General features: G+C 42.6%; 1 protein-coding gene across 5 annotated transcripts in view; it reads left to right on the top strand.

The window, feature by feature from the left end:
* LOC120940064 (phosphofructokinase, platelet) overlaps window positions 1–22,607 on the top strand; it is a 154,615-nt gene that overhangs the window by 15,472 nt on the left and 116,536 nt on the right. For all 5 annotated transcript variants that reach the window (XM_040352666.1, XM_040352664.1, XM_040352662.1 and 2 more), the window contains exon 2: window positions 15,867–15,940. In XM_040352666.1, coding sequence (XP_040208600.1) covers window positions 15,867–15,940 — 74 coding nt within the window. The remainder of the gene's footprint in view (window positions 1–15,866; window positions 15,941–22,607) is intronic.

Here is a 22,607-nt window from a genome sequence, read left to right as displayed (position 1 = left end):
ACAAGCAGACTAAGAACATGGATTACTGGAACCATGTCTTGTGGTCTGATGAGACCAAGATAAACTTATTTGGTTCAGAAGGTGTCAAGCAGGTGAGGAGTACAAAGACAAGTGTGTCTTGTCTACAGTCAAGCATGGTGGTGGGAGTGTCATGGTCTGGTGCTGCATGAGTGCTACCGATACTGGGGAGCTACAGTTTCTTGAGGAAACCATGAATGCCAACATGTACTGTGACATACTGAAGTAGAGCATGATCCCCTTTCTTCGAAGACTGGGGCGCAGGGCAGTATTCCAACATGATAACGACCCCAAACACACCTCCAAGACGACCACTGCCTTGCTAAAGAAGTTGAGGGTAAAGGTGGTAGACTGGCCAAGACCTAAACCCTATTGAGCATCTGTGGGGCATCCTCAAACGGAAGGTGGAGGAGCGCAAGGTCTCTAACATCCACCAGCTCTGTGATGTCGTCATGGAGAAGTGGTAGAGGACTACAGTGGAAACCTGTGAATCTCTGGTGAACTCCATGCCCAAGAGGGTTAAGACAGTGCTGGAAAATAATGGTGACCACACAAAATATTGACACTTTGGGCCCAATTTGGACAAAGGGGTGTACTCACTTTTATAGGCAGTGGTTTAGACATTAATGGCTGTGTGTTGAGTTATTTTGAGGGGACAGCAAATTTACACTGTTATACAATCTGTACACTCACTACTTTACATTGTAGCAAAGTGTAATTTCTTCAGTGTTATCACATGAAAAGGTATAATAAAATATTTACAAAAATGTGAAGGGTGTACTCACTTTGTGAGATACTGTATATATATATCGATGTGATGGGGGCGTGTTTTATGTAAATACGTCGTGACCCAACGTAAACAAAGTTTTTTTTTAACGGTGCATGCGCCGTCCGTGGGGGTATCCCAGTGCGCATGCTCGAAATTAAAGCGGAACAAGCCAATGCTTACGACGGTGATGTCATTCTATGCAAATCCCTATTCGCGAACGACTTACGCAAACAACGTAAAAAATTAAAATTTTGACGCGGGAACGACGGCCATACTTAACATTGAGTACGTCACCATATAGCAGCTATAACTATACGGCGGAAAAAGCCGAATGAAAACGACGTAAAAAAATGCATCGGCCGGACGTACGTTCGTGGATCGCCGTATCTAGCTAATTTGCATACTCAATGCGGAATTGGACGGAAACGCCACCTAGCGGCCAGCGTAAATATACACCCACGATCCGACGGCGTACTAAGACGTACGCCTGTCGGATCTATCCCTCATTCCGTCGTATCTTGTTTTGTGGATACAAAACAAAGATACGACGTGGGAACTTTGAAATTACGCGGCGTATCAATAGATATGCCGGTGTCATTTCTTTGTGGATCTGCCCCTGTGTGTTTTTGGAAAGCATATGAAAGATGCAGCATGCACGACTTTGATGCGCTTTCATGAAAACGCACAATATAATAGAAGTAAATGGGAGAACAATTAAAACGATGTGTAAAATTCAGGTAAAGCATGCAGCACCCAAACCATAGCACACTGGAGTGAACCCACTCTTATTGAGAAACATTCAAGGCGTTCTTTAAATGATAAAAAAGAAAGAAAAAGAAAAAAACAGTGCAGCGCTAGTGAGTGATATTGTGCTCATATAAATTAATAATAAACAAAAAAAGTCATTCTGGAATAAACTGAAAATTTAGCCAGAATAGGAAAAAACAGTCCCTTAAAGGTTTTTTCCCATGTCGCAGATGTAATATCTGCAAGGTAAATTCCTTTAGGGAACGGAAATGTACTAATTTTCAATCAACAGCTACTGGTACAATTTATGACATAGATTCATTTATGACTTGCTCAACAAAATACGTTGTTTACATGATTCAATGTCCATGCTCAAAGCAATATATCGGCCGTACTAAGAGAGAACTGCATATACGTCTTAGTGAGCATGTGGGCAGGATCAAAAGCGGGTTCCCTAAACATAACCTCTCGAAACATTACAATAAATTCCATGGGAGACAATTAAAGGGGACAAGTTTTTTTGCCATAGATAACATTCGTCCTCATTGGCGTGGTACTAATATGGTTCGGGCCATATCTAGGCTCGAAACTCGCTGGATTTTTTCTATGAAATCTTTTATTCCGTTCGGACTTAACGTAGATTGGGATATAAACTGCTTTTTAAATAATTCATAATACATTTTTTTTTTTTTTTTTATTAATTTTTTTTATTAATTTTTTATTCCAATTTTAATTATCATAATCATTATCAAAATTTAAATTAATTTATAGATCTTCTCTAATTAAATATAGATGATTTTTATGATATAGATCTTTTCTAATTAAATATAGATTGATTTTTATGATTATGCAAATTTATGATACAATCTTTTTGCATATATTGTTAACCTCCGATCTTATTTTCATTATTCGATGCTCCGCTACCAGTTATTAAACACCCCCGCGTTCTGTACTAATATAATACGTTATGTACAACATGATTAGAACACTTTTCCATTTCTCGCTACTCAATTATTTTGCCCTCAGTCACTATGAGGACTCTCCCCGAGTTTTCCAGTATCAAACATGGAACCCGTGGGTATTTAAACACCTAGCGCGCTGACGTCAACATCCGGCTTACTCCCCCGTTGAAGTCCATTAGCGACGAAACGATCGTAGGGTGCCGTGACGTCATCGCGTTCCGTCCTGAACGCCGGCTGTGTTTTCCTGACCGAGTAGCGAGAAGCATCGGAACAAGAGATCGGAGACGTTTTGCTATCCATGCTGTATTTATATTGCCTAATTGTAAGTGCAATTTTTATTAAACCCTCTTCTATTTTTAAACGTTATACGCTATGAGAGGTCCTTCTTCTCTTTTTTTTTGGTTTATGACTCTTCGGATTGTATGCTGAGCTATACCGTGGTTATCTTGACGGCTAAGGTATTGGGAGACCAGACTTCCCACAGGCCCTATTAGACTGATGCAAAACAGTCTTTTCATCTGGTAAGCAGGCAATCTTATCCTTCCTCACGGGTGTATTGGTGACAGCTTACCTCACATCAATCAAGAGTCTTTCACATTGTCTGCACAATCCACTTCTCTTTCACAAGGAAAATTACTGGATAGAGTCATATGAACTTTGTTTCGTGGCTTTTTAAGACTTTTTCTTCATATATCCATCTGCATTTTTATGTTTTTTCCTATTCTGGCTAAATTTTCAGTTTATTCCAGAATGACTTTTTTTGTTTATTATTAATTTATATGAGCACAATATCACTCACTAGCGCTGCACTGTTTTTTTCTTTTTTTCTTTTTTCTTTTTTTTCTTTTTTATGTTACCAAGTTGTTGTACACAATTTAGTGCTAGCAGCTATTTACATTTATAATTCAATATTTAATTTAGCGCAGCGTCAACCTTTTGGTTTTTGTTTAGTTCTTTAAATGATGTCTATGCCAAGCAGGTGACCCCTATGTTCATTATGCACAGCACAGAACATGAAAGACTGCGCCAATCACTGTAGTAGCGGCGACTTCCACAGCAGTCTTACTGGTATGGCATATGGAAATGATCCGAGAATATCCACAATGCTAATATCCTGAAGTTCCTGAAGAACTAAGCCTAGGTTCACACTGAGGGTGGGTTTGAAATTGTGCAAGTTTAGCTGAACTCGATTTAAAACCGGAATTTCGGTCCGACTTCGGGTTCATGCACAGATGTCTATTCAAATCTCCCCCAAAGTCACCAAAAGTAGTGCAGGAACTACTTTTGGGAATTGGTGTGGTGCTGCAAAATTTGGCGTCGCACCGTTTTGGATGGCACCGTTGCCAGCAATAGGCTCCGATTTGGCATGTGATTTGTCATGTCTAATTGGCCCGAGAGCAAAGACTCATAAATTCTTAATTTAGCCCCCGTTTACTTTGGGCCAATTTGACATGCAATTTAACAGGTCAAATCGCATGTCAAATTGCCGCCTATTACCGGAAATAGCACCTTCTGAATCGGTGCGACGCCGACCTTTACGGCGCTGCACCAATTCCCAAAAGTAGTTCCTGCACTACTTTTGCTGACTTCGAGGGGTGATTTCAGTAGACATCTGTGCAGGAACCCGCAACAGGTGTCTGAAATCGCTCCCGAAGTCGGACTGAAATGCGGGTTTGAGTTCAGTTGAACTCACATGATTTCAAACCAGCCTTCAGCCCTGGTTCACATTGATGCTACTTTGAAATTGTGTTACTTCACTTAGGCCGCGTACACACGGCCGAAAAACTCGACGGGCAAAACACATCGTTTTGCTCGTCGAGTTCCTTGTGAAGCCGCCGAGGATCTCGGCGAGCCAAATTTTCCCATTGCCGTCAAGGAAATAGAGAACACGTTCTCTTTTTGGCCCGACGAGATCCTCGTCGGTTTCCTCGTTGAAAAGTGTACACACGATCGGTTTCCTCGGCAAAAGAAAAAACAGCAAGCTTCTTGCTGGTTTTTGCCGAGAAACTCGGCCGTGTGTACGAGGCCTTATAGTAGCACGATTTCAAAGTAGCAAGGTCAGAGCGATTTCAGCTGCTACTTGATAGACATCTGTGTGGCTTCATGCACAGATGTCTATTGAAGTCGTACCTGAAATCAGCAAAAGTAGTGCAGGAACTATCAGTGCCAAAAAATCGGTGTCGCACCGATTGGAATAGTGCCATTGCCTCCAATAGGCTACGACTTGTAATACGATTTGATCTCACATATCGCATGACAAATCGCTCCAATGTTTACCTAGGCTAAGGGTCCAAGTTCACTAGGGCAGAAAAAATGGCAGAACCTGTGGCAGAAAATCTGCTCATATTGAACCTTACCCTATCTAGTAACAGCAGGCATAATAAATAAGTATTTACAGAACTGCATGCATTGATAAAAGTCTTCTCCGGAACATCCGTTAACTTATGAAATATCTTGTATGATGAAACCACACGTATGTCACTTTCATTTTTACTACAGGAAGCTCTTACTACTCATATCTTACGTGAACGGAGACTGCAATGTGGAACTATTACTGAGCAGATACCCTTTATGAGAAATGCATAGAGTGTACAGAAAGACTATAGTGAAACCAGGAGGCTGAAATCAATTTAGTATTGAGCTGTGAAAATGGAGAAAGAAATGCATCTGATTGCAGGGCTGGGAGTATGTGAGTGCGGTGATGTGAAGGTGAATTGATCGGTGGAGGAAGGGCAGCTCCGGGGACACCAGGATGCATTGACAGTCATGGAGCATCAGGTGCTTGTCCTCTGTGTAACCACGCAAGGTCACCCGGACTGCAGGCTTACATATTTAGAAATGAGATTGCATTGTGGGGGTGGTGCATGCTTTGTCATCGGAGCCTGTAGGGAAAAATAAATCAGCAGGCCCGAGTTTAAAAATAGACCTTTTATGCTCTACATGTAGAAGAAGATTCTTCATCTGTCCTTCTAGCCCTTGGAATGGGAGAAGAGCTCTCCGCCCTTATGTCTGCTGCCAGTATAGAGTACATTGAACACGGCTCTGTATATCAACACGACACGGCTTGACCAGTGTAATGGGCTGTAAACCCATTGTGACCCATCATATTTTATCATAGGCTTTTTTCATCCAGACGGGTCAACCTGTCAGTTTTTCAGGTGGACCTGAACAGAATCTCCATATAAGGTTGGCCATAGACCATGTATGGGCAGGCTGGATGTACCACGTTGATGGATCGATTAACTTGGGTACAACCAGCTTGCTGGATTTTACTTATGATTATCTCTAACAGCTGCTATAGGCGCTAGAAATAATCACTGTCTTCTCCCAGCGTTTACGGATTTCCACATGCCCCCCCACCCCACCAGGAGGGATTCCCCTGTCAGCACTGACTGTGTTGATGGAGGGATCGTGCGATATTCTTTCCTACAATCTGTGCTTGCAGGAAAGAAATTTGCACCATCTATGGTAGTGGCGGCCCGTCCATAAGGGGCGCAGGGGCGCTGCCCCACTAATCCAGGCGCCCAGCTCCTAATCTACATGCAGGGCGCCAGACAAATGGATTCTAATGTTTTTTTTTTTTTTAGAAGCACATGATCAGAGCCAGAGGCTATAATTGGCTTAAAAAAGGGTGGGCTTGGGGCACAGAGCACTGCGCCCTAAGCCCATACAGTTGTGTGACAATCATTTTTATTCACTATTGTCTTCCTGATTCTCCTCCCGACCCGATTGGCCTGAGAGGAGAAGCGATCGTATTGGCCACCAAGGAGGAGGAGGAGACGCATGGGAGGCCAACGGGAAGACGAGGAGGAGGAGACGCAGGGTAAAGCTGTCGAAGAAGAAAGCGATGCCCGCGACCTAGATGGGGTAAGTGCCCCCCCAGAATGGAGCACCAGCCGCCACTGATATATGGCCTGCTTAAGTCTATGGGTAGGCATGTATAACTGGACCTACATTTACATACAATTATCTCCAAGTCCATCCAGGTCTGGAACAAAAACTGGATAAGGTCTCCATCCTTTTCCATTTCTTTACACTTGAATGTGACAGATCGGAGATAGTCTGATGCAAACGGATGTAAGTCTATGTACATACATCTGGTCACCCATACATTATATCTATTATGGGTCTGGAAAGCTTCTACAGCAAAAAAACTAAACAGGTGCAAAAGTGACATTTGTAATGTTCTGCTGCAGCTCACCAGGGGATCTGTTCACCGACAGGGCTAGTGTGTAAAGCTGACCAAACATGCATGAAAATTCCGCCAGTTCAGCAGAGACCAGGTGAATTTTGATGCATTTATGGGCACCGAGATCTGTCGATCGCCTTCTGTACAACCAGCCTGCCTGTCTGTTTTTCCCATTTGATCAGTACTGCAGGCAGCACTGATTATAGTATTCTGCCGGCAGGGAGGACCCCGCACTGTCAGAATACAATGCATTGGCAGGAAGGATTCCCCCATCCACCTCAAATGTGTGGATGGGGAAATCAGATCTTTTTTTTCATTCAACCCACTGGAGTTGTCAGGACCTGTTCAGCAAGTCGAAAAATGTCTGTCCGTGATAAGGTGTTTCCAAGCTATCTGCACTTTGGTCCTCTGAACGACCTTTCACCCTAAATAGTATTGAGTTGACCACCATTAATGCAAATTTGGATTACACGTTGACATGTCTAAATACTTAAAGGAGTTGTAAAGTCAGAAGTTTTTTTTATAAAAAACCTTCTGTGTGTAGCAGCCTCCCCAGCACCCCCCAATTATCCAGTTCACTTCTCCTGATTGGCTGAGACAGAGCAGCAGCACTATTGGCTGTCAATCAAAGTCAGTCAGCCAATCAGGACGGGGCCAAGTCGGGGCTCAGAGTCTAAATGAATACAGAGCTCTTACTCAGCTTGGGTGCCCCCTGTAGCAAGCTGCTGGCTAAGGGGCACTCAAAGGAGGCAGGGCCGTCTTATTAGCATCATGGGCCACTGGTCAAATTAATGTACTGGGGCCCTCACCAGCCTGCCCCAATTTACACACCTACTCTCAAGAATTAAACCATAAATAGTTGATAGAACATTAAACTTATATGTATTAGTACTTTTAATAACATTGATTTTACGATAAGAAAACATGCCATGAATCAAAGACTAATCAACACAAAGGGCACAGTGGGGAGGAGCAGAAGGACACAATACAGGTTCTGAGATGTGGTCATTCCGGGACAGCTTAGTAAAAAGTGTGACTGTCCCAGGAAATCCGGGATAGTTGGCAAGTATGATCAGGGCCGCCATCAGGAATTTTGGGGCCCTCTTACACAGTTTCAGGCATGGGCCCCCTGGGGCAGAAAACCAGGGGGGGTGCTGCCACCTGAAATTGAGGAGCAGGGGGGGGGGGGGGGTTTGCTGCGAAATGAGAAGCGGGGGGGGGGGCCCTTTACAAAAAAAGAGGAAATAAAGAAAAATATATATAAAAAAAATGGGGTAGCCATCCGGGCCCTTTAATAAAAATTTAAAAAAGAAACCTCTGGGCCCTTTAATAAAAAATAAATAAAAATATATATATATAAAAAAAAAAATTAAACATTTATAAAAAAAAAGGGGGTTGCCATCCTGGGCCCTTTAATAAAAAAAAAAAATATAAAAAAAAATAAACATTTATAAAAAAAATTTAAAAAGGGGGTTTGCCACATGGGGCCCTGGGGACCTCTGAGCCCTTTAATAAAAAAAAAATATATATATATATATATATAAAAAAGAAATAAAAAGAAAAAAAAAAGAAATAAAATAATATGAAAACAAAGTATATTTTTTTTATAAAAAAAAGGGGGTTGCCATCCGGGGCCCTGGGGACCTCTGGGCCCTTTAATAATAATAATTATAATAATAATAATATTATTATATAAAAATAAAATAAATAAAAAAATATTTTTTTTATAAAAAAAATATGAAAATAAGGGGGGTTGTCATCCGGGGGCCCTGGGGATCTCTGGACCCCTAAAAAAAATTGGCCCATTAATAAAAAATAAAATAAAAATATATTAACAAAATAAATATATTTTTTTATAAAAAAATAAATAAATAAAAAAGTTTTTTTTTTTTAAAGGGGGTTGCCATCCGGGCCCCTGGGGACCTCCGGGCCCCTTACAGGTGTACCGCCTGTACCCCCCTGATGGCGGCCCTGAGTATGATGTTAAACACGACTATCATGGGGCCCCCATGCACCTGGGGCCCCTGAGCAGTGCCCGGGGGTGCATTAAGACAGCCCTGAAAGGAGGGAGTGGCTAGGAGCAGCAAAGAGGGACCCGAGAAGAGGAGGATCTGGGCTGCTCTGTGCAAAACCAATTGCACAGAGGAGGTAGTTATACCATGTTTGATATTTAAAAAAAAAAACAAGCCTTTACAAATCACTTTAACCTGTACATTCTTTGTGAAATTACTCTAGAAATGTTCATTAGGCATTAATATAGACCCTCAATTATAATCGGTCTTGCAGTGCTGCCAAATGTATTAAATCAGGCGAACCCTAAGTCTTTTAGCAATACAAAGATTTTAACACTAATTAGTGCTTGTTGTTCGGTTGACTATCTAGAAGGAAGAATGAATGCTCTAAAAATATTTCAGCCTGTACAGGAAATGCAGTCTGTTTCTAATGACATTGTTTTCATATGTTTTCCAGACAACAAACTAGCTATTACACAGACAGTGCAGTCCCATTAAGGCCGGGTACACACGGACAAACATGTATGGTGAAAGCGGTCCATCGGACCGTTTTCACCATACATGTCTGCCAGAGGGCTTCTGTACGATGGTTGTACACACCATCGTACAGAAGTCCGCGCGTAAACAATACGCGGGGCGTGTCCGCGGTGTCGCCGCGTCGATGACGCGGTGTCGCCGCGACAATGACGCGGCGACGTGGGTGGCCCGCCTTTAAAATGCTTCCACGCATGCGTCGAAGTCATTCGACGCATGCGAGGGACGGCGGGCGCCTGGACATGTACGGTAGGTCTGTACTGACGACCGTACATGTCCGAGCGGGCTGAATTCCAGCGGGCTGTTTTAAAACAAGTCCAGGAATATTTGCCCGCTGGGAAAAGGCCCGGCGGGCAAATGTTTGCTGGAATTCGGCCCGCTCGCGCCCACACACGACCAAACATGTCTGCTGAAACTGGCCTGCGGGCCAGTTTCAGCAGACATGTTTGCTCGTGAGTATGGGGCCTAAGAGTTATGGACCTAAGGTGGCCTTACTTCATATCAATTTAGGGTTGATCCAGGTGTGAGTGCAAGCAAGCAATTCATTATCGATTCAATATTAAAAATGCAACGCATTAACCCTTTTTCGGGCGATAGCGGGGTTAAAACCGCACCGCTAGCGTCCGAATATCGCGGTAAATATGACGGTATAGCGGCGCTAAAAATCGTGCCGCTATACCGTCACCGCATCCCCACTGCTCCGTGTGAAAGGGGCCGAAGGGACGATGTCAATGGTGGTGAGAAGGATGGTCTATGTGTACATCTTTTGCCCCTTATGCCTTAATACTTACATGTGCCTGTTTTAATCAACCATGTGAGTTTCTAAATGTTGTACCTTCATTAAACGTAACTGTATTGCTACACTTAGAGGCGCCTCTCTTCTCCTTTATACTCAGTTGTGACTTGATGCTACTTGTATACCAAGACATCGCTTGTATATCAAGTCAAAATTTATTAAAAATGTTTGCTTGTCTTGCAAAACGCTCTCAAACCAAGTTTCTCTCAAACCAAGGTTTTACTGTAATTTAATCCTTGTGTATTGTGGTCGGTTAGCCTGAGACACATCAAATATTCATTCTATGGATAAGAAAGGATGAATGAAATTCTGTCATAGCCGATCAACTTGTCAGTGTCGAAACAGATGAAAAGGTCACTAAATTGATCAAATGATGGGTCTGTAGTTGACAATTTGTATTCATGTTTATCACTTTAGCTAAATGATTGATTTGATTATCATGTGGTTACGTGGATGGCCACCCACTTTACACTTGTGAGGAGCTGGTTTGGATTCCAGAAAGTAGCGGAAATAGGGTGCATGCACAAAAATCCTCGGCAAGTGGCCAGACATGCCGCAGGTCTTTGCCATATGCTAAATACTTGGCAGAGAACTGTGCATGCGCTGGATTTTGAAAAATGGCAGTGCAGAAAAGTAGCGGTAGTTAAGGTAATGAAGCCGGGGAAAAGGGACATTTTAGGTTCTTATATGACACCACAAATGGCTCAACCCCTTTTTTGCACTTACCGTATATACTTGAGTATAAGCCAACCCAAATATAAGACGAGGCACCTAATTTTACCACAAAAAAATGGGAAAACGTATTGACTCGGATGTCCATCTGCATGCCTCACTGTGTCCATGTGCATGCCTCACTGTGTCCATGCCTCTCTGTGCCCTTGCCTCTCTGTGCCCATGCCCCACTGTGCCCATGCCTCACTGTGTCCATGCCTCTCTGTGCCCATGCCTCTCTGTGCCCATGCCCCACTGTGCCCATGCCTCACTGTGCCCATGCCTCACTGTGTCCATGACTAGACTTACGTTTAACATGGGAGTCTATAGAAGGGGTGCCTGGCTTTGAAAAATCGGTTCTCCGACTTTGCACACTTGTAGAGGAGAACTACACGTGTGCCAAGATTGGGGTCTAGGGGACCTACGGCCGGCTGGTACCGGGTCCCCAAAATCTGTGAGATCAGGCGCAAAAAGGTGACTCGAGTATAAGCCGAGGGGGGCATTTTCAGCACAAAAAATGTTCTGAAAAACTCGGCTTATACTCGAGTATATACGATACCTTTATTACTTTGAGAAAAGTTTAAAGAAAGCTGATCATTTATAATTTATCCATGCTCAGTATTATTGAAATACTATTATATATCAGGACACTTGATAGATCTAAAGAAAGAACAGCTGTTACTTTAATAGCGGATTAGGTTCTCCTTCTTGTTCTTTCATGCAGAGACACCGGCACGTTTCATATGGTGCACACCAGAGAAATTCTGTCAGTTGTAAGTGGTCAGCCTTGTTGTTGTGAATGAGGCAAATGGCTTTTTGCAAATCCCATAATCTTATTATGAAGGTCTGAACCTTTGTGCCATAGTTACCTACGATACACAAAACTCATTGCTTTGCCTTGATATTTTCTGCTCATGCTTATGAAAGCAAACATCAATTTACACAAAGTGCAGTAACCCACAGCAATTAATTCATCTTTCACTGCTCTAACTACAGTAAACTGAAATCTGATTGGTTGCCTGAGTTACCATCCTTTATCCATCATCATCGCTGCTTATCAAATAGTTACAGAACTCAGAAAACCAAGATGTCCTGATAGCATAATAACTGCTGCATGTAATTTCCTAGAAGAACTTGCCTTAAGATGACTTATAAGTACACAGAGGAAAAAAAATTAGGCTACTAAAACAAACCGCAAGGTGAGTGTCATTCTATACTTATTCAGTATGACATCTTGGATTACTTTATAGATTATAGGGCCTGTGAGCTGGTTGCATACTAGAAGTAGATCTGCTGTTCTACTACAGAGCAGACTTCATTTATGAAACTGTCTAACATTAGATCTGTCTGTATTGCGTTACCATCAACCAATCCGGGTTCCAGGTCATCATACCTTCCACTTCTGATTGGTTGCTTAGGGTCTTAACCAGCACACCTTGATATAGCGATAATCTTGCCCTTTATTCACATAAAGGAACAGCATCACAAACCAATATTTTGGTGCCTCGCAGGATCCATGTTTCGAGGCAGAAAAAGGGGATCCTGTGAGGCCTCGTACACACGACTGAGGAACTCGTCTGAAAAGACACATAGTTTTCCTCGACGAGTTCCTTGTTAGGCTTGTCATGGAACACGACAAGCTTGCTTTGCGTACACACGGTAAAGACAAAATGTGTTATCTCCATTACAAACGCTACTTTTACCGAAGGTGCACTCCCGTCTCTCACTTTATTCTGAGCATGCGTGGGTTTCTTAGCATACACACGATCGTGTTTCTCATTGAAAACCAGCCCGATGAGGAACACGACGAGGAAATTGAGACTCCCGTCGAGGAAAAAGAGAACTTGTTCCTCGACAGTTTCCTCGATGAAAAACATACACACGACCGGTTTCCTCGGCAAAAAAGCTCTGCCACCAAGTTTCTTGATGGATTCTGTCGAGGAAAACGGTCGTGTGTACGAGGCCTGAGGTTCAAAAACTGTGAGGCCTCGTACACACGACAGAGTTTCTCGACAGAATTCACCGAGAAACTCGGTCAAAACCCGGATTCTGCCGAGAAACTCTGTCGTCTGTACAGTTTTGGCTCGATGGAGCCGCCGAGGAACTCGACGAGAAAATAGAGAACATGTTCTCTATTTTCTCGTTGTCCGCGTTGTTCTATGGGAGAAGGCGGCCCGCCGAGCTCCTCGGCGGCTTCATCCCAAAACTCGATGAGGAACTCGACGTGCCAAGCACGTCGAGTTCCTCTGTCGTGTGTACGAGGCCTCAGGCCTCGTACACACGACCGAGAAACTCGACGGGCGAAACACATCGTTTTGCTCGTTGAGTTCCTTGTTAGGCTGTCGAGGATCTCGGCGAGCCAAATTTCCCCATTCCCGTCGAGGAAAAAGAAGACATGCTCTCTTTTTGGCTCGACGAGATCCTCGACAGTTTCCTCGTCGAAAAGTGTACACATGACCGGTTTCCTCTGCAAAAAAAAAAATACCAGCAAGTTTCTTGCTGGTTTTTGCCGAGAAACTCGGTCGTGTGTACGAGGCCTAAGCCTGTGATGTCTATCACTTATGTGAATAGAGAACAAGAATATCATTAAACCAAGGTGTGCCAGTAAATATACTGTACTTATTTTCCAATCATTGAATGGCGATGCCAGTTGACTACAGAAGCCTACACAAACTGTGGGCAAACCAGTAAGGAGTGTGACAGATATATTATAACTTCTACATAGCTCCCAAGTGTCCCTGATTTTAAGGGACTGTCCCTGATTTGAAGCAATGTCCCCCTGTCTCTCATAGCTCCTCAATTGTCCCTCATTTTGGTCTGATCGATAATTGTATATAAAATGCACTTTTTATCTTTCAAAAAGTGTTTCCCAGTGCTAAACCTTTGATCTGATTTCTAACTTGCTGCATTTGTACATTTTAAAAGCCAATATAGAGGAATAGTAGTGGTAAAAAAAAGCCCTTGTGGATTTAATTATCCTTTTTTGGGGGTGATTCTCCTTTAAGTGGGTGTGGCAGTGGGCGTGTCCTTTGCCTACATTTGTTAGTAGGTGTCCCTCATTCCCATCTCAAATGTTGGGAGGTATGCTTCCATGATTGGTTGCTGACACAGGCAGTTCTTATTTCAGGCAGTTTGGTTTTTAGTTTCTAAAGGTCAGCCTGCCTAAGGCCGGGTTCACACTGATACTACAGGACAGTCATACGACTTTCATCCTACTTTGCTCTGCGACATCAGTCCTAAATTGGTCCTACATCCATCCGACTTGAATGAACAGAATACTACTTTAATCCAACTTTGAGATAGTCTGACTTGTCCTTTGACCAATCAAAACAATCCCAGTGTGACATAACTTCCTTTTACTGCTTCTGTAATCATCATGTGGGATGGTTAGGACAAGAATCCTACTTTGATCCGACTTCAATGATATTCAATGGGCTGAAGTAGGATCAAAGTCTGACCACAGTGGTGCAGGGTGCATTTTCAAAGTCGGACAACCTGTGTCGGACCAGTAAAGACGGCTCACATAGGGAAACATTGATTTTCACACGTCAATGTCGGAGCGTTTGTCGTACCAGTGTGAACCCGGCCAAACTGTCCAAACAAAGCCAATAACATAAGAACAATCACTATAAAGCCTCGTACACACGACCTAGGAACTCGACAGGCGAAACACATCGTTTTCCTCGTCGAGTTCCTTGTTAGGCTGTCAAAAACTTAGTAGTTTCTTTAGCATAGTTAGGCAAGCAAACTGTTTGGTTAAATTGCGGGGAGCCTACTGGTATGTTTTTGGACCACAGGAAGAATTGGAAACCCGTGACAACATGGAGGAGCAACATACAATTCCATAATCACCATCATTTAAATCCTCCTCTGTGTGACTATACAGCTTCTTAATCGTGCTCGTGGTTTAGTTGGGGTTAGAAATTAACTTTTTCTAGAAGGTGAATGAGGAAGAGAGAAATCATTTGATTAATAGTCATTACCATTGGAATAAATTACTTCTAACGTTTTGTGTCCTACATGTGTGGATGTTGCTGTATTCTGTAAGGGCCATTTCACACGGGGCGGATCACTAATGATCCGCCTCCGTGTGTCCGTCAGCTCAGCAGGGATCCTCCGTAAAATCCACGCTGAGCCGTTGGCTGACAGGGCGGTCCCCGCACACTGTGCAGGAACCACCCTGTCTTTTCATCGCTGTAAAAATTAAAAGCCAGCGGCTGCACATACAGCAGCTGCTGACTTTTATTAGGCCTCATGCACACTGGACGTTTTTGGACGTTTTTACAACAGCTGTTTTATTCTATAGTCAATAAACTCTCCATCATGTTATCCTATGTGTCCATGCACACATAGGCTGTTATCAGCAGTTTTGGACAGTGGCGTTTTTGAGCAGTAAAAAAACCCCAAAACTAGTGGGTTCTGAGAGACGTTTTTCAGCTGTAAAAACACTCTAACGCTGATAATTTTCTTCAACAAAAAAACGCTAATGCAGAAAAACACAAAAAACGCTAATAAATGCTATTGAAAAAACGTTTAAAAAAGCTGAAAACAATTGAAAAACTCACTGCAAAGCTACTGCCGTTTTTATAACGTTATTTTAACGTCCAGTGTGCATGAGGCCTAAATAGGACACTTGGAGTCCAGCGATGTCAGTCCTTTACGGCTTCACCCTGGGAACCCTACCGCGAATGCATGAGGCTCCACTCCTCTCTTACTGGCTCGTTGGCTGAGGAAGGAGGAGAGAGCCCGGACGGTGACGTCAATACCCGAGGCTGAGGCTCCCGGAAGTGGGAACAGGATACCTGTGAAAGACAGGTATTCTGTCCCCCCCTCCACCCCAAAAGATGCCAAATGTGGCAACGGAAAGGGGGAAGAGTACAACGAGCGGAAGTTCCACTCTGCTTTAAATGAGCATTAAATCTTTGCTATCCAGGAGGGGCACATGCTACTAAAATTTTACAGCTGACCAGAGTACTGGAATACAACATTAAAACAAAAATCAATCTCTTATGCCCCAGTCCATTTAGAACCACAGGTTTATAGCATGAATCTGTGAAGTATGCAATATACAAAACAGTATTTTCAGTTTATTATGACATCACTAACAGCCATTTTTCCCTTTCCCCAGGTATGAATGCAGCTGTCCGCGCTGTCGTTCGCATGGGAATTTATGTAGAAGCCAAAGTTTACTTTGTCCATGAGGTAGGCATGAATAATATCTTTCTATTTGATATTGGTATGGTGATAATTCAAGCAAACTGATAAATACAATATATATGAAATGTTTTACTTTCCAAAAGATTTGTGAGTAGCTCCAGTCAGAATGGCTACACCACCATTTCCTGTTGCAGCTTTCTACTTCCTGTGTCTCCTACTTTCTTGAGCATCATCACATTACTAAAATTATCCCTAAACAAAGACTACATGCTCCCCAATGTGGCTCTTTTACTGTAACTTTTGCTTGCTGAGTGTATTGTGCACTTATATTACGGCCTCCTGTACTGCTCTAATAAGAATTCAATACCCATGAGCCATTGGGGTTGATTTACTAAAGGCAAATAGACTGTGCAAGTGCAGTTGCTCCATAGCTTAGTAAATAAAGTAAAGCTTCACTCTGCCATGCAAGGAAGAGAAAACAAAAAAATAATTTTTGCTTGCACACGATTGGATGGTGGAAGTCAGCAGAGCTTCTGTTCATTTACTAAGCTCTGGAGCAACTGCACTATGCAAAGTGCACAGTCCATTTGCCATTAGTAAATCAACCCTATGGTGTTTGTGATCCAACTGCAGACATGTCCCTGACATCATTGGTTCTGGTCCATCCCGCAAGTTTATGAATGGGTGGTTTGTGCTTTTACATGCCGACCATAGGTGTGCAGCCTATTGCATTAGAGTGTGCACCCCAAAGATCAAACATGACTTTCTCTGAAGCCTCAGCTTTACAGGGCAGTGATTGAATGAGAGTGCCCTGTGCTGAGTGGCTTCCTGTTCATTCACAAACTGAAGCATAGTAAACACAGTTAGTCAGGTATGAATGGACACAGTGAGCAAGTGTGTTCACTGTGTTCATTTAGAAAAGGAACTATTTACTAGTCACTTCTCCACTCTCCATTGTAAATCATCTCCCACAACATCTGGGGGAGAGGAGCCAGCGGGGTGGGGGGGCAACAAGAGGGGAAGCCCGGGAAAGAATGGGGAATCTGCAATGCACATAGGGATAATGGTGTGCCCAGGCACACCTGGCACACCCCCTGTGCACACCTATGATGCAGACACAGCCAGTAGTGGCACATAAAAGCATAATAAATCAGCCCTTGATAAATAATGTTGGGCGAAGAACCAGTACTAGTGATGTCATGGATACATGCGCAGAAAGGTTGCATTCAATAGTCTATTTCAAGAGCGCACATAGGAGAATAGCTACCTTCCTACATACTGTGGTGCCATTTTATAGGTGTTGGCTTTACTTATTATTATCAGCAATATATTAGGTCCATCAGTTGTCATGAATAATACTTTTTATTGGGAATAGTTGGCTTTGTAAAACATGAGTAAACGTTTTACGCCACTAAAAGAAGGCTAAAGGTTGCCTTTATTGGAAGATTGTACTGTTTGACTGTACTCAGACTACAGTAAATATAACTTCTGAACACACACGCGTGCACAAATCTAAGAGCACCTAGATTGAACTCTAGAACGGCCTTTTTCAACCAGGGTGCCCAGGAACCATGGGTGCCTTTGGGTTTCTTCAGGGGTGCCTTAGCAAAGTCCCTAAAAATTGGCCAAAAATTGTATACAAGGCAGCAGGTAGATGAAGCCTGCCTTTTAGTTACACAGAGCCACAGGTTTTCATTGCGCACCATTACAACCTTCCAGCCACTGGCTTGCTAACTACGAATTACGTCATTAGTTGATAGATGGATGTTTTGCGCCTGCATGACATACTTATTTGCCCATCCCTCTTCATCAGCAATTAGGTCACATTAACTGAATGAGGGATAAAAGCTGAGGGAGAGGATAAACAATGGAATACTAGTCCACACCAGTTTATTGAAGTTACATAAAAATCTAAAACATGATGAGCACACATTACTCCTGTGGCTTCAGCAAACGCATTTCACACAACTGTGCTTAGTCATTTGAGCAACAGGAGTAGTGTGTGCTCATCATGTTTCAAATTTTTATGTAACTTCAATAAACTACTATTTTTCTATGCCGGTGGCCGGCCACTCTCCTTCCTATTTTGCTCTATATATCTTGGTTGCGGACCAAGGCTGGCACCTGGCTTTTTGTCACAGCAAGGGAAGATCTCAGATTTCACCTGGAGCAGTGCAACCTTTGTGCTATATCTTGACTAGTCCACACCAATTGAACAGGATGAGTCCCTAGCACAACTCTAGGCCAAAAACCCATTCTGCCTCTGACCCAAATTGTGAAAGCATGCAGAAAACAAGGTACAATCTGCTTCTTTCTGTGTCTGACCATCAAGAGGAAGAACCTTTATTGTTACCATAGCTTCATAGACAAAATGACATCATTCATGTGAGCACAACTGATTGGTCAGTCCATATAAAGTCTCTTATTACACGTCCCTGTTGCCACAAGGTCTTTTCACTCAGACGCACCGGGTCCTTCACTCAGACTCACAGGGGCCATCTTACTTCATTTGATTGAGGGGGCCATGAAAGGAGTGAGCAGTAACAGCTGTCTTCATTTATCATCTCAGAAGGGTTGTTTAACTCTATAATGACTTTTAAGGAAAGTAACAGTATTCTAATACACCCACACACACACATATATATATATATATATATATATATATATATATATATATATATATATATATATAGATCAATAAATAAAAGAAATAAAATAATATAAGAAGGAAATGCAACATTTGAGTGGTTTAGGAGAAAAGTAACATAAACACAAAATAATAATTTTATTTAACTCCATCACACAGTTTGCAAAGGTCTATTGGTAAAGAATAAATTACCTCTAATGTTGGATGTCCTACGTATTTGGATACTTCTGTGTTCTAGAAAACCTTTTTTTTCGTTCTTCGACATTTTTAAATGGGGTGCCTCAAGGTTGTTCGTAATTTTAAAGGGTGCTCTAGATTGCAAATTGGATATAAGAAAACTCATATGATAACTGGAAAGATCATATGAAAACGGAAGGTATCATGTGGTTGTGTACAATCAGATATTCCATTCCCCTTGTAAGGTATCAAGGCAGATAATGTTTAGGGAGGAATTTGGAGGTAGTTTGTATATATACCAACTGTCGATAATTGGGGATAAAATGAACTGTTTTTGAGGAAAACAATTGGAGCCTTGGAAATTCCGACAAGAAAAGTTTGATGTGAGCTTTTGGTCGGAAATTCCGACCATGTGTAGGCTCCATCTGACTTTTTCTGTCGGAATTTCCGACAGCAAAAATTTGAGAGCTGGTTCTCAAATTTTCCAACGGGAAAAGTCCTTTTTCGGAAAATCCGATCGTCTTTATGCAGTTCCGACGCACAAAAATCCTACGCGTGCTCGGAATCATTGAACTTAATTTTTCCCGGCTCGTCGTAGTGTTGTACGTCACGCGTTCTTGATGGTCTAAATTTCAGACAACATTTGTGTGACCGTGTGTATGCAACACAAGTTTGAGCCAAAATTCTGTCTGAAAAAAATCCACGGTTTTCTTGTTGGAATTTCTGATCGTGTGTATGCGGCATTAGTTTAGTCCATCTACTATGAATTTTAACCTAGCAGATGGTTATTGGAGTATACTTCTTCCAGGGTTATCAGCAGTAAGTTCTCCCTTGGTAATTCTGTAAAGACTTTTATCATCATAATTGACTTTAGGCTTACTTAAGTAGTTGTTCTGCCCTTGCTGGACTCCCTGGGGGGTAACCAGTGACTCCAACAGGGAAAACTTGACCTTTCTTATTTATCTTCATGAGTGCTCAAGAATCTCCGGAACTCGGAGGGGGTTCATAAATTGTCAGCCCCTAGCTTCATTCTCTGAGCTCTATCGCATGCCATACAGCAAGCCTAACTAACCAGTTGAAGGATGTCAAGAATGCCAACTTCAGAGCTTGAAGGCAGAACTTTTATATTTGGAGGCCTGAGTTTTGGGATTCTTGGGTGGACATGTAGGCAATTTTTACTGACAGGTCAGAAGTGTAAAATACTTTTTATATAAACCAGAATATAATTGTATATGGAATTGTGCTTACAGCTGCAGAAATAATTATTTTATATAATTGTATATAGTAATTGGCATTCTGCTTACAGCTGCAGAAAGAATTATTATATATAATTGTATATAGTAATCTTTATGGAATGTCTGGCAGGTCTCTTTTATAGCCTCTGCAGACATTATTACCCCTGCAGCATTACTTCTATCCACTGATCATATGTCTTCCTGTCTTTATCACCCAAGTCTTTCCTATTCCTCGTCAAGTCATAGACAGTGTTTGCATTATGGGCTGTATGTAAATACGCTCGCACACCGATGACAGTTGCTGCTAACAGGTATGTTTGCATTTTGTATGCCCTACACTATGTACCTATAGAGATCAATGTATGGAATACACAGCAGAAAAACAAAACCGTGGTGGCTTTGTGTATAAAGAAACAAGTTATCCATTTGCTTTGGAGAGAATAAACCTATACCTTGAAGATACTATACCAGGCATGTCCAAAGTCTGGCCCGCGGGCCAAATGCGGCCCCCCTGTTGATTTAATATGGCCCCCCTGGGGATTTGGATATATATAATGTTTGTGGCCCCCGGGCCACAAAAGATATATACCGTATTTATTGGCACTGCCTTGGAGGAGACAGGACGAGCGCCGTCGGATTACATGAAGAGAATCTCCTGTTTACTCAGCAGCGTCTGTATTGGAAGTCCCGTCTCCTGGGATACCATTGGACGACTGTCCTGTCTATCATAGGAGGCTGGACTTTGTATTAGTAAACAAGTTCTCCTGTTTGTAATCTGTCGGCACTCGTCCCGCCACCCTCCTAGGCTGCAGATGGGCATTGATCAGGCTGCACTGTTAGCAATGGTAAAGCTGCATTCATGGCACATGTGAGGCTGCATTTATGCCACATGTGAGGCTGCATTGGTTGCAATGGTGAGGCTGCATTGGTTGCAATGGTGAGGCTGCATTCATGGCAATGGTGAGGCTGCATTCATGGAAATGGTAAGCCTGTGTGTGTTATACACCGATAAATACGGTATATCCAAATAACGCGCCCAACCTCATCCTTGGTCCTGAGCAGCGCTCTGGGATTCGTTGGGGCCACAAAAGAAATATATACAGTATATCCAAACAACACACCCAAGCTCATCTCTTCACCACACACAGCCACAAAGGCAAGAGAATTCTTGTTGGGTAGTGTATTAGTGCTCAGACGCACACACTTAGACCAAATTTTAATGGTTCAAAGAATGTCAGGCAAAGCAATCGGCCCTCACGCATGTTCACTTCATCAAATCTGGCCCTCTTTGAAAAAAGTTTGGACACCCCTGTACTATACCTTTAGAAAAATGTACCTGTTTCCCAGAATCCTTTAATTCTGTAACCCTTTGGAGCCATGGTCATGTGACTGACCAGTACACATCTAAATGTTGTTATTAAAGAGGCCTTGGCATTGCCCATGTGACCAGTCACTGGTGGGCTGGGGTAAAGAATTGCAAGAGTTCACCATTTTTTTTTTTCTAGCTCCAACCTGTCTCACTGCCATGTTTGATGAACTGCTTGGTCAGCCTGTAAATGTGAGAAAGATATTAATAAAAGCATTTTAAATAATAAGACATTAAATGAGAAATCCAGCCTGAGCTTTTTAGGCTGGGCTTCTCCTGAAGCCTCGTACACACGACCGAGGAACTCGACGGGCGAAACTCATCGTTTTCCTCGTCGAGTTCTTGTTAGGCTGTCAAGGAACTCGACAAGCCAATTTTCTCCATTCCCGTCAAGGAAATAGAGAACATGCTCTCTTTTTGGCTTGTCGAGTTTCTCGACAGTTTCCTCAATGAAAATGTACACACGACCGGTTTCCTCGGCAAAAAAATATCTCCCAGCAAGTTTCTTGCTGGTTTTTGCCGAGAAACTCGGTCGTGTGTACGAGGCCTAAGGGTCACAGGAGTGCAATTAGTTTTTCCCCCCTCTGACCCGTTTTCAGCGGAGAGCGGTTTGAAATCCGCTCTCCGCTGACGTCACTGCCATCAGTCAGGGGAACGCGTCATCGCGACTTCCAAGTCGGGATCCGCCAGCTGCCTTTATTGATGGCAGCCTCAGCGAGCCGCAGAGACAGCCTCTTCCCGCCCCTCCATAGCTCAGCGATCCAATGAGCGTGGAGGATCAGAGGGGAAAGACACTGAATGACAGTCAGCAGCTTTCCTCTCGGGGAGGTGTGAGAACCAAGTCATCAGCGGTGTTTGGTGACTCAGTTCTCAGTGCAGAGACGCTGGGAAACAGATGGAGCATCAGTCTGATTATGCATCCACCTAGGTAAGTATGAATCAAAAAAAAAATCTGGAATTGATCACAAATATTACCCACATATAGCCATCAGAATATCAGAATATCAGAATATATTTATTTTCTAGTACAGGTCCCAATTTAAGAACTGTGAATATGTTTGATGGACAGCTTGGTCTGCCCGTAAATGTGGAAAAAATATTAACTAAAACGATTGAATTAAAAATTAATATACTGGAATTTATCAAATATATTAACCACATACAGTTATCAGAATATAATATTGTTTGTTAAAATTATCCTTTTTGTTGTGGTAGAATAAATATGCTTTTGAATTTTTGGTTTTCCTTCTACATACTGTACTGTGGCCAGGTTTAAATATGGTGTTC

This window comes from Rana temporaria, chromosome 5, assembly GCF_905171775.1.
Source record: "Rana temporaria chromosome 5, aRanTem1.1, whole genome shotgun sequence".
Classification (NCBI taxonomy): Eukaryota; Metazoa; Chordata; class Amphibia; order Anura; family Ranidae; genus Rana; species Rana temporaria.
Note: the sequence above shows the minus strand (reverse complement) of the source record. Positions and strands in the feature narration are given on the sequence as shown.